Source organism: Metopolophium dirhodum, chromosome 4 (assembly GCF_019925205.1).
Source record: "Metopolophium dirhodum isolate CAU chromosome 4, ASM1992520v1, whole genome shotgun sequence".
In the NCBI taxonomy this organism is placed as follows: domain Eukaryota; kingdom Metazoa; phylum Arthropoda; class Insecta; order Hemiptera; family Aphididae; genus Metopolophium; species Metopolophium dirhodum.
In genome coordinates, this window is record NC_083563.1 from 36,678,236 (window position 1) to 36,702,865 (window position 24,630).

The window sequence follows — 24,630 nt, forward strand, 5'->3', positions numbered from 1 at the left end:
TGTAAAAATTTGAACTTCGTATGCTTATAAAAATGTAATTTTACTTTCTATAGGAATTTTTTTTTTTTTTTGATAAAGGTAGACAAACTTATATGGAATCTTAAATTTAAAAAGAAACATTTTTATGAATTTCTAACTCAAAATAATTTGCAATTCGTGATTTTTACGTATTTCGTTAAGATCTAGACTTTAAATATGATTAAAAAAATTGTGATTATATAATTTTAATATTTTTCATCTGCCATTGTATTAATATATTAGATGTCTTGTATTAAATTTTCAAGTTTTTTGACATTACGAATACAATTTTATTGACAACTTAAATTATAATTATGTAAATCTTGTAATGTTATATTTTGTAATATTTAATGAAAATTAAATGAGAACCTCTTTTATTTTTATTTTTTGAGCTAACTAATAACCCGATAACGCTGGTCGTACGTTAATTGCATTTGATTATGTACATAAATGATGTAACTAGTTCGTTCGGCGGATAATCGATAGTACACTGTATAGGTATAATACCAGTGTTCGACTTGGGGTTATGGAGTTTCCAAACTAATTTTTTAGAAATTTTAGCGTATTCCTACAATTATTTTTAAAGAGAACACACTAGACGCTTCATCATTCTGCATTTTGTTATCGAAATGTGCAAGACACCATCATAATTTGTAGTATTTATGGATTGTTACATAACCACGGATCTATAAATTACAATACTCATGTAAAATTATATTAACTTGTATTATTTTTTTTTTAAATTGATTATTTATAAATATGTTTTTTTGTTTTTTTGTTGTTTGATGAAACTTCAACGGCAATTAAAAACCGTTTTAATTCAACATCTCAGGGTTCATTAAAAGACATTTCATATATTTCAATAAATCGGTTGCTAAAAATTAAAAAAGATCCATCATTACTACCAAAAGATGTTTTTAAGGTATTTTGTACAATATATAACAAACATATACAATTTGAAGTTTTAAGAAGTGAGTATATTCAATTCTCTAAACTTTTTTTTTCAATTTGACGTTGCCATGCATTCCAATTTAAATTTTCTTCATGGAGATATTGAATTAAAAAAAGATGGTAGTGCCTAAGATAATGAATCAAGCAATGATGAAGAACTGAGCCAATTTGTAGACAAAAACAAAATAGTGAACAATTTAGAAAGTATACTCAATATATTTTAAGTTTGCCATACTTCTAGATTAGGAAGCATATTTCCAACATTGTACTTAGCTTTACAAATAGCTTGTACATTGCCTGTATCCAGTACTAGTCCCAAAAGAACATTTTCAAAATTAAAAATTCTCAAAAACCGTTTACGTACAACTATTTCTCAAGATCGTTTGGAAGATTTAATGATTATAACATGTGAATTAGATGTTCAAATAAACAATGAAGATGTCACTAATATATTTGCAAGTTTGAGTTCTACATTATCAAAAAATCTAACTTAAACTTTTAAATAAATAAAAAAAGAAACACTAATGTAGTAATGTTATAATAAGATTGTATAATTAAATTAAAATGTATATTATACAAAATATATAAAATTATTCATAATCTAACCTATACTGCTAAAATAGTAACATTTATTTATTATTTATGCTTCAATATGAAAGCATAAATGTTTAAATGTATAAAGTAAAGTTGTGTTAGCAAGGTATTAAAATTATAAAAATATAAAATAATGTTTCCATAGTATAATTGTCTACCTATTTACTATTATAATTTATTTAAAAGGGTAATAACAAATGACCTAACCTAATTTTTAGTTTGTTAATTAAGTTTGATGGAATTTTATTTTTTAAATTAATATGTTATATACTTATATGTCTTAACTTCTTTTATATTTTTAAACTTTGTCTCATCGGTTTAAAGGATTTTATATTTTTAAAACTGATGAATTTATTGAATGAATTTACATTGTGAATATAGCTAACTTTCATTCACCACAGTGAGAATACTACTTGCTGCTGCTTTATTATGTTTTATCAGTAATATTATGTATGTATAGTACATTGTTGTTAATGTTATATTAAAATAATTTCATTAATACGTATATAGTTATATGTTATATTTTGTTAAAATGTATTAACTATTGGTTATTGGTCCATTGGGTGTGTGGGTGGTAGGTTCTAAACTAAGATGATATTTTGAACCACCATTTTTGAAGGACCTCGGGCCTCGGCGCCACTGCTTAAGGCAGCTCTACAATTATAATACCTAATAATAATAAGAATAAGAATAAAAATTATATAGTTTATAACAGAATAAATTCCAATTATATTTTGAATGTAAGATAGGTAGTTAGTTGAGTATTAATAAGCTATGGTAATAATTGGAAATAAATAAATAAATAAATAGATTAAAATTATTTCAATGTATGTTTGTTTTATTTGTGCATGTTTGAATATAATGTAATGTATTTTGTATTTTGTATTGTATGTTGAATATAATAACCCAGATGATAAATTATATGTCAAAGTACCTACTTTTATATAAAAAAATAACATAATTGTGCATCGTAATTACTATGTTATGATAGTGATAATTATTGTTGTGTAACATCTTTTAAGGTTATCAGTCACAAAATAAACTATGAACCTTGTGCATTGCAGAATATTATAAATACTGACAACACAACAGCATAGCAAGATTTATCCCACTTTGATGTGTATTATATTTCATTATAAATTAAGTTGTTAAAACTGAAATTAATTATACAAATTGAAATTTAATAATAATATGGTTTTCACCACACAATGTCGCACTGATTTTATAAGCCTTATAAGTACACTTGAATAGTGCAACAGATACTTTCTTTACACGCCGGGCACTCGTTCATATCTGCACCGCATTTGAAGCAGGCATAAACATGTCTACAGGGTATAAATACCGCTGCCATTTCTTCTTTATGGCATACTTTGCAAAGCATTGGGTCTGCTTGTACATCCAAACACTGTGATGAACTGCATGGTAACTGTTCGACATCTTTAACTTTTTCTTCATCCATTGATAAGTGTACTCTCATTAGCATACACAATGGCTGTCTACACATAGCACAATGTGTGAGTGTTAAAGCGCATTGAATGCAGGCGACAATATGGCCGCAAGGGATACAAGCGACTTTCATTTCTTCTTTATAGCAAATCTTGCACAGCATAGAATCTGGCATTGTATTGGGATCTTGCTTTTGACAAAACAGTAAGTTTTCCACAGATGTTATTTTGATTTGACCTATGTTGGAAATGTTTGACTGATCAAGTTTTCTATTCAATCAAAACAAAAAAAAACAATAAATATAAAAATCAAAATTCAAATATTAAATTAGTTACAAGCAACGAAAATTAATTTTACGAATATGATCCAAAAAATTTGATTGCATTAAAATCTTTAAAGGAGCACACAACACAAAAAAAAATTAATTTGAAAGAATGTTTAATTCTAAGAATAATGTATAGGTTTTACGTTTCTACTCTCATTATTCAATAAGTTATGAGCAATTGAAAAAAAACTTACAATATTTCAGCAAACATTTCATTTTTTTAACTATAATAATATTGGAATTTGTAATCACTACTCGGTTCTCGTAAATTATTGACTATTTCAGTATTTAAAAATATTCTTATTATTATATTATTTATCTAGATAAATTACCACAGATAACCATTACATTTATCTAGATGAGATAATTAGATGATTTAATTATTTTTTATCTAGGTAAGATAATTAAATAAACAATTTTATCTAGATAATTCCCAACACTGATCATGACGCGCCGTTTAACAAAAAATATCACTTTAAAGTATTATTAATATTTAAAAAACTAAACTTATATTGAACTATATTAGACTGATACTTTTATCGTCTTAAACACACAAAATCATACATTTATACGTATAAAAATAAAATGTTTAGATTGGTAAATCGTTGTGTGAAGCGAGGAACTTTTACACGTATAAAATAAACAATTACGATGAGCCGGGCCCAATGATGTCACGCACGCGGCTATTCTACATTTCTTAAAGTAATAATTTTTTTTTACATCGGATTTTCACCAAATCATTTAATATAACATTTTTTTATGTGTTATATGCTCCTTTAACTAATTAACTTAAGTTGTACACATAATATGCAATTCAAGGTGTAATACCTAGGTGTATAACGTTGACAGACAACGTGAATTCTGATTAAAATAAATTTAAAAATACGAAATTTATATTTTAATAAATAAAAATATAAATGTCGGAATATAATATAATCATACATTTTAATGACTTAAATTAAATATTTAACTGGATTCAAATTTCTAGTTTTCAGATTTATTGAACAAACAATATTGAAAATGCATTGAAATCAAAAAATGCTTTTCCTATACCGTGATTTCCTGTTTTTATCTAACACACGCGAGACATAGTATTTTAGACGTGTTTTTGGACAAACATACCAATTGATATAATGAAGCGATAAGAATTCTAAAAATAAATTTGAATTCGTCGTCACGTCTACTTGAAATTGACTTTCCCACATTTTTTAAATTATCCCCTAAATTCCTAAAAATGTCATATTAAAAAAATATTTAAAAACTGTCGTATTTAAATTTTTGGCGAAGTCAAAATCAAAAAATCAAAAATGTGGGAAAGTCGATTTCAAGTAGACTTGACGACAAATTCAAATCTGTTTTTTAAATTCTTATCGCTTCATAAAGTCAATTGGAGTTTGTCGATTGCGTCCCAGATGCAGGTAAACGATTTTTTGCCCACCTTTTCCGTGTTCCGATTGCGTTCTATTGTATAGTAGCCAGTAGGTAAACAGGTATAGTAGGTATGTGACACATAAATTGACATATTAAATCTAATATTTTTGTCATATATATGGTGTGCAGGTATATTTAAACACGAATTGGTTTTTACTTGATGATTTTACGAACATTTTATCTTTAGGCTGGTATACTTTTATCGATTTACGATCACGTAGCGATTTAGTACGACAAGTGCCTTAGAGTCGAGAGATACCTACTTTAAAGTTTATTGTTTATATTGAAAATTCAAAATGAATACTCAAAATATTAGTCAAAGTATAAGTGAAAAAAATAAAGAAATCAAATTTATTGATAAGTTTAAGTATCGTTTTCACAAAATGTTGGCCAATGATGTCGAGCGTTGAAGTTGCACAAATAAAAAATGCAAATGTTATTTTAAGAGAAGTGGATAACTATTGTTAGAAAATGAAAGTTAACTAACTAATCATTGTCACGAGCCGGATTCCTCTGAACTATTAAAAAGACAAAATATTCGAAATAATTTAAAACGTAAAGCAACAGAAGATATAACTTTAAGGCCGGCAACGTTGATATATAGTCAAATAAACAGAGACGGTAAGCAGAATAGTAATTTTTAATTCTAATATAAAATTAATTATTTAGCAAATATAGTATACAGGGCGTAACAAAAAGATCTGACAGATGAAACAACTTTTGTTCTAAAAAATATTTTAAAATTATTAATTTATTTAATTAATTTATATTAATAATGAAAATATTTATCTAAGTCAAGTAGTTTATTTTTCGAGTAAATTAATTTAGAACGATTTGTTTTTTTTTTAAGGAGTCGATGATTTGACAACTGATGATATTTCATGTATACGCAGAGGAATTTATATGGCCAGAAGAAAGATATTACCAACTCTACCAAAAAATATACAAGAAGTACATGAAACAATCGAATTGTTAAACATAACAACTATTCAAGGTGAACCATTTGTACTAATTAATGATAGAATAAATAATATCATCATGTTTTTGTGTACTAGTAACTTACAAGCATTAAACTTAGTCAAAGAAATATTCGTAGACGGTACATTCCGTTGTAGTACAAAATATTACTTACAGTTATTTACTATTCATGGTATGTTGAATGAATATTATATTCCTCTTGCTTTTTTTTTACTCAAAAGTAAAGAATGTAACGCTTATGAAAATGCATTTAGAGGCTTAATTAACAAATGTTCCAAAATTGATTTAAATTTTAATCCTGAAGTAATTCACGTTGATTTTGAATCTTCTATTCATAAAGCAGCTAATATAGTTTGGCCATTAATAAAAATATAAGGATGTCATTTTCATTTGGGCCAATCATGGTGGCGTAAGATCCAAGAACTTGGATTGACCTCAGAGTACAATAATAAATCCAGTGAAGTAGGATCATTTTTAAAATATATTTTTGGATTGCCTTATCTAAATCCTGATATGATAGGGGAATTCTATGCTTATGAGTTATCTTCCATTCAGCCTTTAAATGAAAATCTCAGAAAATTTACTGATTATTTAATTGATTACTATATTGATTCAAATTCACATTTTCTGCCTGAAATGTGGGCTGAAATGAGCAGCAGTATGCAGCGTACTACTAATGCTTGCGAAAGCTTTCATTCGAAATTTAACTCTTTTTTCTACACATCGCATCCCAATATTCATCAATTTCTAAATATTTTAAAACAATGTCAAACAGATACATACATAAAAATAACGTCAAGCCATAATTTAATACCTGTTAAACACATAGCAAAGTATTTGAAAAAACAGGAATTTATTGATAAACAAATAAACAATTTAAATAATAAAATTATAACTCCTTTACAGTAGCTTAAAACTATTTCACTTAAAAATCCTTTTTTTAAATGACGTATTCACTAACTAGAAATCTATTATTTAAATTATTTATTCCTACATATTTGGACTTAATTTTATTGGTTTTTGTATTATTATTATTTTATAACACTGATTAGAAATGTATTATTTAAATTATTTAATAATCAAAAAATAATTACTAGTTATGACTATTCGTTTTCCAATATATCAATCTTAAAACTACGAATGTATTCAATAGTCATTACTAAAATCATATTAAAATATTGAGTAATTTAGTAAAAAAAAAGGACACAATCGGAACATAAAAAGGTAAGCAAAAATAATTTTACCTATCCGACTTGTGGACGCAATCGACATACTGAAAAGGTATAAAAGGTTAAAACGGGACGCAATCGGATGATGCCCAAGTCAATTGGTATGTTTGGTAAAGAACCCGTCTAGAACCCTATGTCGCGCGTGTGTTCGACAAAAACAGAAAGTCACGGTATCGAGTTCCCTTAGATAATTAGACTGATTATTCAATAAACATACTTTTTTGTCGAATTTACTTTCATATTATTTTCAGTGATAGACGTATCCTTATGTTCAGCAATCCATTTGCGTAACTCCTATAAGATAATTTTAAGGTTAATTTTCAATATTGCATCCACAGTGATTGACAAAACTTTTAAATTACCGTTGCGTTTAATTTTGTGCTTTCAACACCATATGCTTCGTCAACAAAGTTTTTCCCTTTATTCAACAACACATAATTACAAGTTTTTGACCATTTGGCATGTTCTGTCCATGGTTCATCGTTATCTTTCCAGTCAATAAGACCTTGACCACAGTAATAACATGACATATAGTCATTTGTACCAGTGCCTAAACAAATTAAAACGACATTAATATGAGAAATTAACTAGTATAGTAAAATATTATCATATTACCTTGATAATACAATCCCGCTTCACATAGAGTTTGAATATTCTGTTTTAATGGTATCAAACAATTTTCAAAGGATTCCAAGCGTGCTTCTAAGGTGGCAAAATCTTTGTGCATAGGTTCTTTAATTTTTTGCAGAATACCAACAGATTCTAAAACATCTTGTAACTTGGGTGACTCAATGTTAGAACGGACATCAGCAGGACCCGACGCATAAATACCACACACATCATAACCAGCTAAAAATACAATTAAAATAATCAGGTTTTTTAAGCAATATGCAGTAGGTAGTACTGAATACTGATGTAATACATTTTTTTTATCTATATATTTATATTTTTAAAAAGAATTGAATGTCCTTGACGTTTACATTATTATTATTAAAATAAAAACTAATCAATCCATTTTATATTTATTAATAATTTACTTATAGATTTAATATATAATTTATACATTAATTTCACTAACCATATTATTTTCCTTTTTAAATGTTTTATGAAGTTTTCTTTGTAATATTTGATTCATCCTAATCAAGCCCTAAAGTCTAGATTCTTTTAGATCCAAATCCGTAAATGAAACTATGTATTCCAAAGAATTAATTAATTAACCAGGACACAAATCTAGTACCTGCTGCAATATCTATAATATGGATATACTTATCATCTGACTATTTTAATGTGAAATAAGAAGCAACATTCAGATGGAATTGTCCTTATTTGTTTCATTAACTGATAATTATAACATCAAAGATTTGTTAGCTCATGACCTATCATTAGGTATACCGAAATCATACAAAGTACTCCAATTTTAACATGCTTAACATTCAATAATTAGATATTTCATGTTTTTCGTGAATAAAGCAGTATAGAGTAAAACTCATATAAGCATTAGGCAACAAGTTTAAGTAGGTGTCTTATTTTATTATAAAATAAAAGTATTAAGAGTTGATCCTAATATCCTAATAGCATTCTAGCTTACAACAGCATTGCAACTTTTTGCAATTAACTAGATATTATCACTCAATGAATTGAGTAGTTCTCTCTTTTATATGATTGTTGTACAGTTAAATTTATATAATTAAATACACAAAATATTGATCTTAAAACTAACTTAAATTTCATATCAGATTACAAAAGTATTAAATTTTGGTATTTTATAATTACCAGAAGAGTCATTAAAAAATGCACAATGTGGAGACCGTTTTTTATGTTCACCAACTGGATCTTCACCATGTTTCCAATAATCGAGTTCTAAAGAACAAAACATACATCTAACACGATCTTGTGGGCCAATGTAATAAAATCCAGCTTTGGCCATTTGGGTAGGGGTTATAAATTGTAATATCCATTCTCCAGCAAATGTTTTTAAGCGATTTTCGTATATGCTCAAATCCCAAGAAGGTATTTCCTCAACAGACGTTGGTCTAGATATTGGCTGAAGTGGATTATCAAAAACAGATTCATTTATAGGATATGAAGTATTCAAAATGATTGGATATCCGTTTGACCGAATGATATTTTTCTCAATTTTTAAAGTAGTTGCTAACGTCTGTGATACAGGTTTATCATTAGGGGGTGTAGCCATCTGTAAAGAAAAACATAAATATAAATTAGTGTCTACATTTAAAAAATAAATAAATAAATGTACTTCATAAAAATATACTATTTGTTATACTACATAATGATTATTTTAATATTTATGAACTGAACATTACTAAATATAGGAGATAATGATTTATGGAAAAACTGGTTGTACAGTGTGTTTCAGAACCTAGGCATTGTTTCTATGGTGATGGCAGAGTGGGCAGAGTTATGTACTCTGTATAAACCACAAGACTATTCTGAAAATGTAATTGTAATGTATAAATCTAATATTGCACCAATGGCTTATGAATAATAATAATTTAAAGTATAGACTGGAGGGTTTGAAGGGAATATAAAGTGACTTGATCTATTTTTAGTTAACACTTCAAACACTCCATCAATCCAAACTTAAAAAATGTATATTCATAATTAATAAATATTTTGTCTAATATTAAATTAATTGCACATCAAAATGTCCTTGAGAATTTGAAATCAATAGTCTGGTTGCAAATTAAAAATGTAAACATTGCTTTACCAAATAACAATTAGAATGATGTTATTTAATGCTATATGAAAAACAAATACATAAGGTTTTTAGTTGTTTTCAAAGATAAACATTTAAATTACAAATATTCCATGAAATATTGACTGATTATTGATTAAAAAATCACTCAAATTATGCAACAAAAACATTGGAATAAAACAGCAATAATAATATTAAAGAAGAATACAATGGAGTTAATAATGTTTGATTAAAATATAAGCTGTCACTAAAGGAAAAATTAAAAGAACTACCTAAGTTTAATTTTTAAATTTCACACAGTTTATAAGTAAATAATATATAAGTTAATATATAATAAATAATATGTTTGTAACTTATAAAATATAATAAACTAAAAAGTATAACCATTGATTTTTTAATAGCCTATTATCAATGCAGGTCATATAAATGACATGGCTATAAAATGTAAATAATATTAGTAAACAATCGTATATACAGGGTGATTCACCAAGTTCTTATTTGAACTTATTAACTAGCTCATAATTGAATTTAAAATTGTCTCTCCGCAGGACACTCATTTAGTATAAAAAATCTCAACAAATTGAAAATATTTTCTTCAAGTAGGCATATTTAAAAATGCTAAAAGTCAGATTTTGAAAAACAACTGCATTATTGAAAAAAAACAATGTGCATGGTTGCTGAATCACCTTATATATTATATTTTGTTTCTGTATTTGTTCATTAATACGACCTCATGATCTTTATCAATGCTCATCACAAGTGGGTAGTAGGGAGATCATGTGATCTATTTATCTATGTTTATATCACTATATACATGATACTACCCCATTATCCAAGAGGAGACACAGTGGGGTGGGACCCACTTGGAAACCAGATGACGCAATAGGACGACTGTACTGGAAACAGGTGATCGCGTAGAACACAATTTTTTTGAAATTTTCTATGAACCGAACCGATGACTGTGAGTCGTTATCAATTATTTAAAAATAAAATAAAAATGAATATTGTACGGGAATAAAGGATAAATATAAGAAATGTCAAGCTTGCTCAGTTAAAAAGTAAACAACATAATGTCAAACAATAACTTTTATTTACCTATTTTACTAAACAAAAACTGTTTGAACTTAAAATAATAAGGCCAACTAATAAAAATGAATGTGTAATTTTAATTATAAACAAATTAATTAATCACTATAAAATTACCATATATGATATTATACATAATTGTAATTTGTTATTTGTTTTTGGTTTACATTTTTTGGTAGGTAGGTTTTGTCTATGCCTATGCTTAAACCTATGCCTATTTCGTTTATAACTAAAATATTACGATGCATTGATGCTTTATCCAGTAAAACATTTCATATTGTAAAGACCTTCAGAGCGTATAACCATAGAATACTAGTATTATATTATTATTGTTATTGTACTAGTATTATAGTATTCTATGGTATAACTATCAGAACCACAGACAGTAGCATAATAACAAGTAACAACAACAATAGAAACAAGTCGCTGGCCTTAGCTGATAAGAACATTAATCAATATTGTTTTTTTTTGTCTAGACAGACAAACCAAGTTTTAGCGTCCGTCGCGGCGTCGCCTAAAACCCATTAGCCTAATGAGCAGAAACAGGAAAACATACCTACAACCAATCACACAATAATTATATTATAATGGCATTGTCGACGAGACATCGTCACGAGCACAAACAAGGCCGTCAATAATCGTGTGGATACGACATTACGGCAAACAATCGACAATAGCCCAATAATATAGGTAAATAGGTAACGGGTCGGAAACGAGCTCTTTGCCCATGTTCAATTGAGTATCGACAACTAAGAGGACGCCACACCCGCATATATTGTCTCCGTTTTACAAACATGTAACATACCAAATTTACGCTCATAATTACGTTTTATGCCGTTAACTTAAAAATTAGAGTGACCTATTATGAAACTTGATGGTAAGAACATTATCTGTGTTTTGTTGAAAGTTTTTTTTTACGATAATTCAGTTTTTAAGTGACTTATGAGCATTTTTGATTTACATTTATTATACACGCGTTTGTAAGACAGAGACAACACATGCGGGTACGACGTGGCGTTCTCTTATAATACACATCATAATATATTATTGTTATTATCATCATAGTACAAGGAATAAGAAGACAGTATCCTCAATGATAAGACTGCGCTTATTTTTTCGAGAGCAATGTATAATATTTATAATAAATGCAACCAACAATAAAAACAGGGTGACGTCACGTGTATACATTTAATTTTATGCAATGAAGCATAGGCAATGTACATTCGCGACCTAGGATGAAAACATGGTTCGTGTTGAGCATACCTCTTATTTCTTATCCTATGGATATCATATTATTATATATTCTAGAAGGGCCAATGTCATATTTTGACAATGTTCAGGAATTTAAAATATTAAATTGGCCAATTTTTAAAATTTACGTAAAAATCTTAAATTTTATGTTGGAACTCTAAAAATTCTGTTACTTAATTAAATTTGTTTTTATGACTCTCATTTTATTTTTTATGTATAAATATGTACGTTTTACTTTGACATGGGCGCCCCAGAAAAAATAATAAAATTACTTTGGTTTGATATTGGCATTGGTCAAAAACTAAAATTTAAAATAAACAATTTTTAATTATTAAAGAACTTGATTTTTTTATGAAAACCTTATCATAATATTCAATTTAGCATAATGTTAGTAACTTCTACATTTAATAACTTTATTAATTGATTTCAAAATGGCCAATGGCATGGCAATAGATAATATGTGGCTAATGTCGACATAGGGCTATAATAAATCGATTATTATCAAATAGGCCAACGTCAAATCTAAATTTGTCATAAAGCATAAGAGATATTGATCCTTAACACAAGTGACATAGGCAAATTTAAATGACATTGGTCAAATAATCTCAATTTTGCCTAAATGTGACATTCATCCTTCTTGAACCAAGCCATATATATATGTCACATATGAGTATGTTATATTTTTTTGGCAAATAAGATTGGTCGTAATATTATTGATATTATGTAGCTGTGAACGTGAAAATACGACAAAAACAAATATATATATATGTGCTATAAATAATAATTTGCACTATAATGCTACAAATATGCATCAAATATATATTTAATAGGTAAAAACGTTGAAATGTGCAAAAAATGCAAAATAAAATTCGTGTTATTTTAATAAGAATGATCTAAATCGGAGACAGTTCTTATCAGATTTCAAAAAGCTTATTCCAATACGTATTTGCATTTGCATATAAACCAGGTCCCTAATTTTATTATAATACACATCATAATATTATATATCATAACAAAAAGACAGTATCCCCCACGATAAGACTGCGCTTTTTTTTTGAAAGGCAAAGTAAAAATCATATATGCAACCAACAATAAAAACAGAGCGACGTCACACGTATACATTTAATCATATGCAAATAAATGCAGCATGAACAAGGCGATGCACATGCGTGAACTAGGACGAAAACACGGTTTATGTTGAGCATACATTTTATTTCTTATAGTATGGATGTCATATAATTATTATATTTATAATATTATATTATAGCACAAGATAAAAGATCCATGACTATTCTGATAGGTGTAACGGAAACGTAAAAACATCCGTTTCCGGTATTTACTCAAGGCATGCGTCGCATCGAAAACCATGAACCAGAACGCGTATGATTTGGCAAATTCCATGGTGCGGGCAAAGTGAACTGTCTACCGCCTCTCACCCGCGCCCTGCCCACACGATAACTGTAGCTCTTGACCTAACCTAACCCAATTATTAAAACACCGGCGAATTGTGGGGGCCCACCGGTTTTGTCGAGGACGGCAAGGTGGCGGAAACAGTTGTCCACATGGCCATGATAGAGTGATGACCAGATGGGACGCCTTTTACGGCGGTCACGCAATATCCCTAACAACTTATAGACTACCTATTATGGTTACGTAAATGGGTGGTGCCAACCGTTTTTCGCGCGGCAAAACGACGAGGAAAACAGTAGGCACCTAGCCGATCGATGTCGTCCCGATAAACGAAAGAGACGGAATGGCGGAAACAGCGGGAAACAGCTACAGGTACCAGGTAGGCCTAATCGGAAAGAAATTACGATACTTAAAGGTGTGAAATAAATTGCGAAAATTATAATACCTATGATTAGTAAAAAATTTAAGAAATATACTCGTGTCGGGAAATTCTTAAAAATAATATAATATTTTGAATTTTTCCAAAACAATTGAAATCAAATTAAGAATTTTTATTTTTCTCACTAAAAAAAAAATTATTTTATTTTTTATTATACCTGTAGCACTGGTGACTACAAATTATATGTATAAAAAAAAGATTTAAAAATATTGATTTGAACAAGAGATAGTTCATCTGTAAGGCCTTCCCGGTACATCCTGTATACTATCGTTCATAAACATGCGGAAGATATAATAAAAAAAAGAAAAAATAAAGAAAACACCATACTACCTTGTGTGCTGCGTTTTTCCTGACTCGTGATGTCGAAAATACAGCGTGTTGAAACAAGTGTGACGGTGGACGAGGAGGAGCGACGTAAAATATGTGTCTCGGACGTTTTTCCCTCGGATTTGAAACGTCGATACGTCACTGATCCAAGACGGTTTAGGTAGCAGCTGTCGTTTTCGGCACGGATGTTGTTATGTCACTGGGAACAGAATGAAGGCAGGACGGACCGACTCGAGCGGACCGAAAAAATCGAATGACGATAAACGATGAAGCCGAGAACTGCCTCCTCTGCAGCGCTGCCGGTCGCGTTTCACGACCACCGCCCACTACTCTACGGCGACGGAACAATAAAACGTCGAAAACTCATAATTCCTAGGATGGCGGGGTACGCTGCGCGGGGTCGGCTCTTTATTACCATATCAGGTATTTCACGCGTGCCCCGCCCTCTTAGGCGACAGTGTTCAAGGTCACCGATCGCCGCCCGACTCAGCCAACACTTGCAGTGTTGTACCACTTGTACCCGTGCTACGGAGTGTCGTCGGCGAGTCGTGACTAGGCCACTGGGTAATGCGGAGACCGTGCGCACGCGCGCGCGTCGGTCGAACCGCATTCCACAAGACCACGTCGTGACAAAAAAGATAATATTTGGTCATGGAAATAATAAAATATCGTTGACAACATTCTGATGTTCGGGTACACCATTCGACCTACGCGTCTTTCTTTGTCCTTTGAACGCGCTATCGCTAAACGTCAAATGGCGCCACAGTGCACAGCGCCACACCCGCATGACGTGTTTTTAACAGTTTTTTTTTCTTACACGACATGGACAAAACGCGTTTACGCTCCCGAGTAAATATCTCTCAATTTCGATAAAAAAATACCTACATACTTTAAAATAAAAATGTGACAATATTTCAAAGAGCAAGACCATGGGTTTTTTCCATTAGTGTGACACACGATTTATCGTTAAATAAATAAGGACCGTTTCATCGTCTTTAAAAAACGAGCTGTTCTCACAATTCAATTTTATAATAGATGTTTTTACTTTAAAACCAAAACTGAGCTAGTTCTACAAAGACGGAGACAATACGTCATACGGGCGTGGCGTCGTCTTGATACATTATGGGATGATAACAATAATATTCGTTTCGACGGCCGCGCAAGGATGACGACAAAATAATGCCTAAGACTGTAATAACGTTAATATCGTTGTATTACAATAATATTATAATAATATATTATAATCAGCTTATCACTAGCCCAAAATATCTGCGACGAGCATAGATAATAAAGAAATTATTCCTTATTATCTATGATAAGTTATATAAAATAATTGTTCGCCGTTCTCGGCCGAGGATCGCTGGCCCCTATTTACTGGCTCCTCGTGTACGTAGGATCCGGCGCAGTTTCCAATTTCCGAAAATAATTAAAATAATAACTAACGAAAATACCACAACAAATACGTGATATCATGCGCAATGAATTTCCATACGAAAAACAACAAAATAATAAAAAAAACACGGGCTTATAATATTGTGCTGATGTGTTTACTGTTTCTGTAAGCGCAACTTAAATTAGGTTAGAGCATAGATAATATAAGAATTATATAGAATATTATATTATAATCTTACATTATCTATGGGTTAAAGTCGTACTCAAAACTCAAAACAAAATAATCATAATAGAGATAACCACATAATATTATTCTAATGATTTACCCCCAGAAATCGTTCGACGATCTTAACTCGTCCCAGTGGAACGAATCGTTTCGGAACGGTGCGTCACTGAAAATAGCAAATTATACCGCCAACTTTACGCATGATCTGTTATCGTTGTCATAACATAATATTTTGTAAATATTACCGAATAGGACTTTGCAGTTGGCGGAGTTTTGGACAATATTTTGGTAGGTATATTTTCTAAGCATTCAAATCATCTAAGACGTCAAACACTCAACGGTGGTGTCATTCGGAAATCGGAAAACAAAACCAAACGGCTTCCCAGCAACTTTGGTACTTCACCGGAAACAGTAAATTCCATAGTTATACAGAAGTCTACTATACTATTTCATTATGTCTATGGTAAATACCGAGTTTCCGTGTGGTAGGTACACAATTTATATATTAATAAGAACGTTATAATTTGATATTATTGTTGTTTGTTGTCTTTTTAGAACAATTTATGACGGACGCGGAAACAAATTGTCAAATAGATGTTTAGATAAGTCTTATAATGACCGTGGGAATGTTTGGCGCTGAAGTTATATTTGCTTTTGTTTTAACTACAGTGCTCCTCAACCGTTATAGCAATTGGAAAACTCAAAATATTGTTGTTACAACAGCTGTGCACATTTCTTGGTGTTTTTCCCTTTTAATTATCTTCGTTCTTCCCATCGATATATCTTTGGTAAGTTCTTAGATTATTTCAAACACAACATTTCATAGTGTTATACCTACATTAAAATTATAAAATATTCATTTAATTTTGATTTCTATACCTTATTAAAAATATTAAACCAATAAAAATATATATTTATATACAGTATTTGTATAGGTAATTAGCATTCACATATTCAATACCTACATAACTATAATTTACATTCTAGTCAGCTTATCGTAAATGTGTTCAAGATGGGCCTAACGATAATACTACAATTTCTATTCATGTTTCATTAACCTGTGAGAAGCCCTGGAGTTCTGTGCCAGGTTCTACGTTACCAATCATGTGGAGAGTTGTTTATTGGACTTCTCAATTACTAGCTTGGTATGTAGTCGTGTATCATATAATTCGCATCACTGAAAGAATAGTGACACAAATCAAAATATTGGGAAATCGGCTTTTAATGTTTCATTATGTCATTGTAAATAAGATTTTTAATTAATTTTTCTTTTATGAATCTTACATTAGTGTTAATATAATATACCAAATAAATATTGCATTGTTTACTTTTATGTGTTTAAAATGATAATTCAAGTACCATTTCACCTTTGTTTTATTGAAAATCTGATTTCAGTTTGACTTGTGTCATTATTTCTCTTTGGAAAAATTATTATTTTTGATTTATGCCACGTAAAATAAAATAAAATTTGTAATTTATTGCAATACTAACTTAAGCAATTATTGTTTTTTAGCAAAACTAAAATTAAATTAGGGAAGCATCACCCATTACAAATAATATTATTGAAGTATAATACTTCTACTTTATATAGGGTTTTTTATAGCATTTCAATTGTTTGATATAAATTTAATACTAAGAAAACATACACACAGTAAACTGTTATTAACACTTATATCAATTTTGTAATAAGTTAATTAATTTAAACAGCTTAACTACTTAAAAAAATTTAAAGAGCAGTTGTTCTATACCTAGTTTGTTTATGTTAGATAAAGAAAACAGTTGATGTTACACTGATTTTCTCTATATAATTATAACAAGATAAAAATTATAAGTATTACTCCAAAATACGTTATCTGTATCAAAGTATCTTAAATAAACTCTTTCTTACTGATAGTCACTGTGATTCTATTTATTTTTTTACTATTAATTTTGATACAATTAATGTTTTTTATAATTATATTTGCAATATGTTTAATGTATAATTTATGTAGTTTTAAAAAAAAAAATGTTTAGGTTTATTATGCCAGTTATGAAACACTATGTGGAGTCTGGAGAATTTACAGTGAAGAACAAATTGAAAAATGCTATTAAAAGCAAAACTCTTTATTATAGTAAATTATTGTTAATTGTTATAATATTTATAACTTACGCTGCTCTTACCCCAGGAGTGTATTTGGATTGGTAAGTATATATTCTTTGTACAGATGTCAGATGTCAGATTCTTTGGAACAATAAATAACAACAGAATTATATAAATTACAAAAATAATTACAAAGTATAAGATTTAAATATACGGTTATGAAGATATTTTACTTTAATGATAAATAATTTACGTTTATTTTAAGAAAAATAAATTTTTTTTTAAATTATGGTAATTTAATAACAAAATTATGATTCTAAATGCTATGCAAACAGTTAGTTATTACTTATTAAACTAATGGCTTGTTAGTATATCTGTTAGCATATTAATTTCATCAACGATTGAATCCCAACAATTTTTTTTAAAACTTAATTTAAATACTAATAAGGATAATTTACACTCAGTTAAACTTAAGCTATTTCAATATTTTATAAATATTTATTTTTGTTATTTAAGTTATTATTAATATAAAAATATTATTATTTTTAATTTATTTTAGGCAAACATTAAAAGCTACTGCATCATCTGCTAGCAATACATATGGATTGTTTCAATTAATATTATTGTTAGGTATTGCATTAGTGGATATTCCAAGAGAATTATGGCGGTCTAGTCAAATTGATTATACATTGAGAAAAGTATACTTTAAACTGTCAAAACTTTATACTGAAATGTTAGAATCCGAAGTAGATTTAGAACATGTTCTTGAAGTACTTATTTCCTAAATATATTAAACTGTTTTATTTAAAATACTTTTATACAACCAAAAACTAACTAAAATTTGGAATTCTTACAATAGTCAATAAAATTAGTTAGTATCAGTATGAGTCCAAATGATGCGTTGCATGATTATTTTCAAATAATTTTGGAAAAAGTTCCTATGGATCAACGAGGTTTTTTGAAAAATGAGCAGTCTAAATATCATACAACACCTCCTTCGATTGATATGCTAACTCAACTACATGAACAAGTAATACAACAAATAAATATTATATTTAAAAAAACTTATAATAGTGAGCTTAAAATAAGTTTTGTTATGTTGGAAAATAAAAAAATTAATATTATTTGTGGGTACTTGAAACTTTTAAAGACTTTTTTAAATAGAAGGTTTTTGCCAATAATTCATTCAACCTACTGTATTTCAAATGCAAAAATAAATTATTTTAATATCAATAATATCACACAATATACTTAGTAATATAGGTACGTAATATTGCTCAGAATAATTTTTCGTGTACAATAATTTTATATCATTGAATTAAAATTTACCACATCCAGTACATTGACCCATATTATACCCACATTATACCTAATGTACAGCGGAGCGGTACCCATTTGTGCACTTTTTTTATAACATATTAGTTAATTACATTTGAGTAAAATATTCAAGAAGAAATTGTATTGAGTGTATATTGTATTAATTGTATTAATTGCATTCATGAATATGGTTACTTATAAATTATATGAGATATCAATGAAGCACCTTCAGCAGACACTACACCCACATGTGTTGTCTCCGTCTTACAAATGTACAACATAGCCAAAACTGTTTTGCTCGGGTTAGAACCACTCAGGCTGTAGTGATGGTAGTTTATATACGATATAGTTAAGAAAATTTTCTGTGAAATGTCGTTTTTAATTTTTTTGTTTTCATTTTATCTACGAAAAAAGTTCATATTTTTCAATATCCATTATTTTTCAAACTTGAATAACTTTTTTATTTCTGATATTGAAAAATAAAACAACATTTCACAGGCAAAGTTCTCTTATATATATGGTGAAAACTTTGTTACTTAAATATTATGACTGTTGCCTTTTCGGGTTTTTTCCACGCAAAATAATAAACTTTGCTATGTTTTACATTTGTAAGGCTGAGACAAAACATGGAGGTATAGCGTGGTCTTAAGTAGGTTATACAACATTGCTATTAGGTATCAAATTAATGTACCTAACTATTTTGTAATCAGGTTTAAATTAAATAATTTTGTTGTTATTAAAACAATTTTAATAATAATATATTAACATTCTAGAATTTATATTAGTATAAATTGTTATAGTTGATTATTGCCGTGGCTACGTATCATCGTACAAAGACACAGAGCAGTTTAATGATAGAAAAAGCTATTTTCTTAGAAGACATTAGTTCAAACATGACATCTAAGGAACAAAAGTTAGAAAAAAATTTCAATAAACCTTCAAAATTGAATAGTTATGCAGCTACATTTGGTGAGTTAAATCAGTTTAAATTGGTTGTTAATTAATATTTATTAAATAATTTTATATTTCTTATTTTTTTCTCATTATAACATTTATTTTTAAATTTCTCTTTGTATTATAATTATTTTATATCAAAAGTTATTTAACTGTTGGTAATTGAATACTAATAAATTATAATTTATAATTATTATAATCAAATCCATATTTGACGTGTAGAAATCCAAAACGAACTATTGCAAAAATTTGCAAAATCAAGTTAGATATCGATTCTTATAGAAAAAAAATCAAAATATCGATTGGCATTGTCGTTATAGATCAAAACGTACTATTTCCTGGTCAAATCTACGATTTAAAATGATTGGTTAATCCAAAACAACCCTTTCCCATGCATCAAAATGATATTTAGAAAATCAAAAAAACTTTTTCTAGTTTTACGCCAAAACCTACTTTTGCCCATATTAAAAGAATAGGCTCCAATCATTAACTGTACCAAAATGAACTATTTCCAAAGCATAATAAGGAAGTAAAAAAGTTAATCCAAAACGTACTAAAATTTAATTTTAAAAATTTTAAGTAAGTTTTAAATTAAATTAAAAATATAACTCTAGAATGTTTAACACATTTGAATCGTTTTAAATATAAATAATATATTATTAAATAATTTAAAAAAAAACATAATCTCAAAATATTTTGTCTGTTTAAAAATGTTTTGTTTTTATTGGAAATGTTAAGATACAGAAAATCGCTTCTCCTGAAAAATCAGTATTTTGGCAATATTACGTTTTGGATTTCCACCCCTCATTTAGTTATGTATATTTTATACATAACCTTAAATTTATGAATTTGTAGAATGGTATTGGTGGTGTCGTTTACACCCTATGATGCTACAAGTTTTATCAGTGATTACTGGTGTGCTGTCAGTTGTTATTGTCTGGTCTGAAATTACATTTTTCAAGAAGCAACCTGTGCTCTCTATTTTTGCTCTAATGGTCAATGTGGCAAAACAAAACAATAATTATGTTATGATACAGGTAAAGCATAAAAAACTTTTCTTTGAAATTGTGTGTAAATGTTGATTTTTATTTTCCACCAAATTGTTTTAACAGGTATTATCTACATTGTCCATCGCTTATTTGGCATATTGTACGTATTCAACAATATTTAAAATAAAATTCTTTAACATATACTTCCTAGCACCAAATCATCAAACAACTGAAAGTAGCTTAATTTTTTTTGGATTGTAAGTATTTTTCTGGTTCAATTTATTTATTTGAATTGGAATCATTAGGTATTACTATTGTAGGTTGTTAAGCCGTCTAACATCACCAATGTGTTTAAATTTCCTTGGGCTTATTCACATGGATAATCATCTGATAAAGTGTCATAGTCTTGAAACTGATTATACCCAAGTAAAAATTTGATATTTAATTTGGGTATAGATTAAAATAGTAAAAGATTATTGTGTGAATAATTACCAAATAATCATGCCATAGGTATTGTAAAACAAGTGAAAATACTTAACTAGCTAAATGGTAGTAATTCCTTAATACTGATTGGACTGTCTACATTAATAACAGTGTTTTATTGTTTAAAAACATAGTATATTTACAAAAATGTATTAAATTAAAGAAAAATTCCTTTATTTGCACTATTTACACTTACATGGTCATTCTACAATTGTTTATATTATCATTTAAATTCTTTTATTTTTTTTTGCTACTCATAAATAAGATTTTTTTTCTATTCTTATTATTTTTTGCCACCTAAGGTTTTTACGCTTACAATTTTTCATTTACTGTTTTTGATAGATACCAATAATTTGAAACTTTTATTTACCTTATTTGAGTTCTTTTTGTTTAAGATAATGGGACATATGGATATTATTACAATAATCTCCATTGATGGCTTCAATGTATACTTTCCAACCCTCATACTGGCCGTATGTTTAGCAACTTATTTTAACGTTGGAGCAAAAATATTGTCCATATTAGGATTTCCTCAGTACTTAGAAGACGATGATTTGGTGATCGATTACATTCTAGAAGGGCATTTGATAGTTGTTCGAGGTAGATTGTATAATATTGTACATTTTTACTAAAAGCTATTAGTTGATGTTTAAACTATTTATTTTCAATTTAGAAATAGAAAGGCGTAAACGTAAAATGTGTAGTATCAAAATATGTTGTAATTATTGAGAATGTTCTCAAATATAAATGAATATGTTGAAGAAAGTATGTATAACAATACTATATACTACTATAATATAAAATGTACAATGTTCATGATCAATAATGAATTATTAGGAATTCCACCATCTCAGAAAGACTCCATGAAATCATGCTTGTTGTATAATGCTAAACCCATTGATCAATCTTTTCATAGTTACAGTACGAATCATACTCCTGAAATAGAAATGCAGCTGTGAGTACAAGGCTTAACAGCACGTGGGTGCCACCATTGAATATATTTATAATTTTAGGTAAAATAAATTATTTTATGTTTCCCTTAATAGCATAAATATTCTAAATTTTATTTTTTGTATGTTGAATTTTAATGTATCAAGATCAAATACAATTTTTATTGTAAATTAATTATTATTTTTCTTTTGATAACAATTTGTAACCAATTTTAATATTGACTATGTACATTTTACTATTAAATTAAATTGAAATATCCATTAAAAAATAATGTGTTTTTACAATGTATGGTTTTCACGAATTAGTACATATATCTAAGGTATACTAACCTTAATTCTTAATGGTTTTTTAATTGTGTCTGAGGTTAATGAGTTTTTTTTTATCTAAAACTAAAATAATAATACTTGAATACTTTATTGATACTTAAAATAAATAAGAACTACCAGGGAGTTCATTATAAATGAGCTCTTGTCTAAATGTAAATATGAAAGGATAGAAAATTTATAAATTTATAGTTCATTTAGTAAATAATTTAATTTAATTTAATTATTATCTTTAGTATTAAATTTATCAAAGTTTTAATATGACTTTAAGGTTTTACTTAGATAATCTAAGCACACACTGAACAATTATTTTGAATAATTGTGTACTTGTAGTTCAAGCATTGTGTTAATGAATAATTTCAATATCAATGAAGGATAATAACTAATAACACATTGCAACATACTGATCTAGGTTAGAATATCAATAATTACTAGAGATGTTCTGGGTAGAAAATCTGGTATTAAACCGGGTAACGAGTATTGGCCAAATAAAAATTTTAACACTTTCCAAGTATCGAGTATAGGTTGATGTGCAGAGCTGTAGACTGTAAAGTGATTACTGATAACTTATAACTGAGAATATTTGTATAGGAATAATTTATACTTTATAATGCGTTTTGATTGCAGATTGTTATTATATAATTTATATATAAACATTAAACAGTAAACACGAGATTTATTTTTGTGATTCATAGAAGAAAAACATGATTTGTTTATAATCAACTGGCTATTGTAAATTGGTTCAGTTATTCCAATATGTACCAAAATAAATTATAATTTATTACCTAAAAGTTTTAGATTTTTCCCTATTAATTTATTATAGGTATGCATGTATTTATAAATAGATTATCAGCGTTTGCCATTGGATATGAGTCGAGTAAACATGTAGTAATTCGTCGGGTACCAAGTAAGGGCCAAGTATTAAATATGATATCGAGTACCCGGCCATCGAGTAATTTCCGGGTACCCGGAACATCTCTAATAATTATATCTAGAGATAGTAACAATATTATATCGGCTTACGCACTGTGTCTTGGAGGTGAATGATATGAGTCTATGACACTATATGGCCCATCTTTGGAAAGTGGCTTATACAGCCGTTATTTAATTGAATGATCAAATATATTGTATGAGGCGCTACACCAGCATGTGTCTTAAAAATGTAAAACATAGCAAAAACTGTATTGGCGTGTGAAAGAACAGAGAAGGTTACAGTCATAACTTACTAAGAAACAACATATTCACCACAGTTTAAGCATTTTATCATTTTATCATTTTATTATTATTGTAATAAGACAAAGGTTGTTTTTTTTAGAAGTAACTTCTTAAATTAACGAGTTAAATAGTTGTAATAGACAATAGCAATAGTTTATTTAAATCAAAATCCATATTAATAATAATATAATATACATAATTGTTATGATAGAAAAAACATGTTTTGTATATCTCTTTTAAAACTGTTTGTGCTAAAAAGAGAGAGTTAAATCATGGAAAAACATAAGACAATAAAAAATATGTTTATAAGTTCACAAACTAAAAAATATCTATTAATAATTAAAGAAATACATCAAAAATTTATAAATAAACAAAGTTGCTTCAATAAAAAAAAATTATTTTATCAAATAGTTATATAATGAAAAAAAATTTACAAGCTGTTTAAAATATTTAAATGACTTAAACTTTTATCAATTTCCATATTTTTATACCCATATTA

At 28.2% G+C, this 24,630-nt stretch overlaps 2 protein-coding genes across 2 annotated transcripts; one reads left to right on the top strand and one right to left on the bottom strand.

Annotated features, from left to right (window-relative positions):
• Positions 1 to 2,496: 2,496 nt before the first annotated feature.
• On the bottom strand, positions 2,497 to 14,300 carry LOC132943764 (death-associated inhibitor of apoptosis 1-like). Its single transcript, XM_061012854.1, has 6 exons — positions 14,205 to 14,300; positions 8,746 to 9,166; positions 7,588 to 7,821; positions 7,335 to 7,522; positions 7,190 to 7,266; positions 2,497 to 3,278 (listed from the first exon to the last, which is right to left on the bottom strand). The coding sequence occupies exons 2-6, from the start codon at positions 9,164 to 9,166 to the stop codon at positions 2,795 to 2,797; spliced, it is 1,404 nt and encodes a 467-aa protein (XP_060868837.1). The 5' UTR covers positions 14,205 to 14,300; the 3' UTR covers positions 2,497 to 2,794.
• Positions 14,301 to 16,091: 1,791 nt separating this feature from the next.
• Positions 16,092 to 22,648, top strand: LOC132943711 (LMBR1 domain-containing protein 2 homolog; the record flags this gene model as incomplete). The annotated part of the gene is given in 15 exon segments (XM_061012771.1): positions 16,092 to 16,282; positions 16,375 to 16,607; positions 16,807 to 16,964; positions 17,833 to 18,000; positions 18,459 to 18,669; positions 18,759 to 18,929; positions 20,017 to 20,185; positions 21,026 to 21,207; positions 21,283 to 21,416; positions 21,480 to 21,585; positions 22,038 to 22,242; positions 22,316 to 22,366; positions 22,369 to 22,407; positions 22,480 to 22,593; positions 22,596 to 22,648. Coding segments are annotated over 14 exon segments (1,935 nt in total), but the record flags the coding sequence as incomplete, so codon positions are not given.
• Between the last annotated feature and the right edge of the window lie 1,982 nt (positions 22,649 to 24,630).

Excerpts from the sequence above, each read along its gene's own strand:
- LOC132943764 (XM_061012854.1), bottom strand. The coding sequence starts at position 9,166 with ATGGCTACACCCCCTAATGATAAACCTGTATCACAGACGTTAGCAACT. Across the intron at positions 7,822-8,745 it reads ATTTTTTAATGACTCTTCTG|CTGGTTATGATGTGTGTGGT; the intron begins GTAATTATAAAA and ends TTGTATTTTTAG. Across the intron at positions 7,267-7,334 it reads GCACAAAATTAAACGCAACG|GAGTTACGCAAATGGATTGC; the intron begins GTAATTTAAAAG and ends ATTATCTTATAG.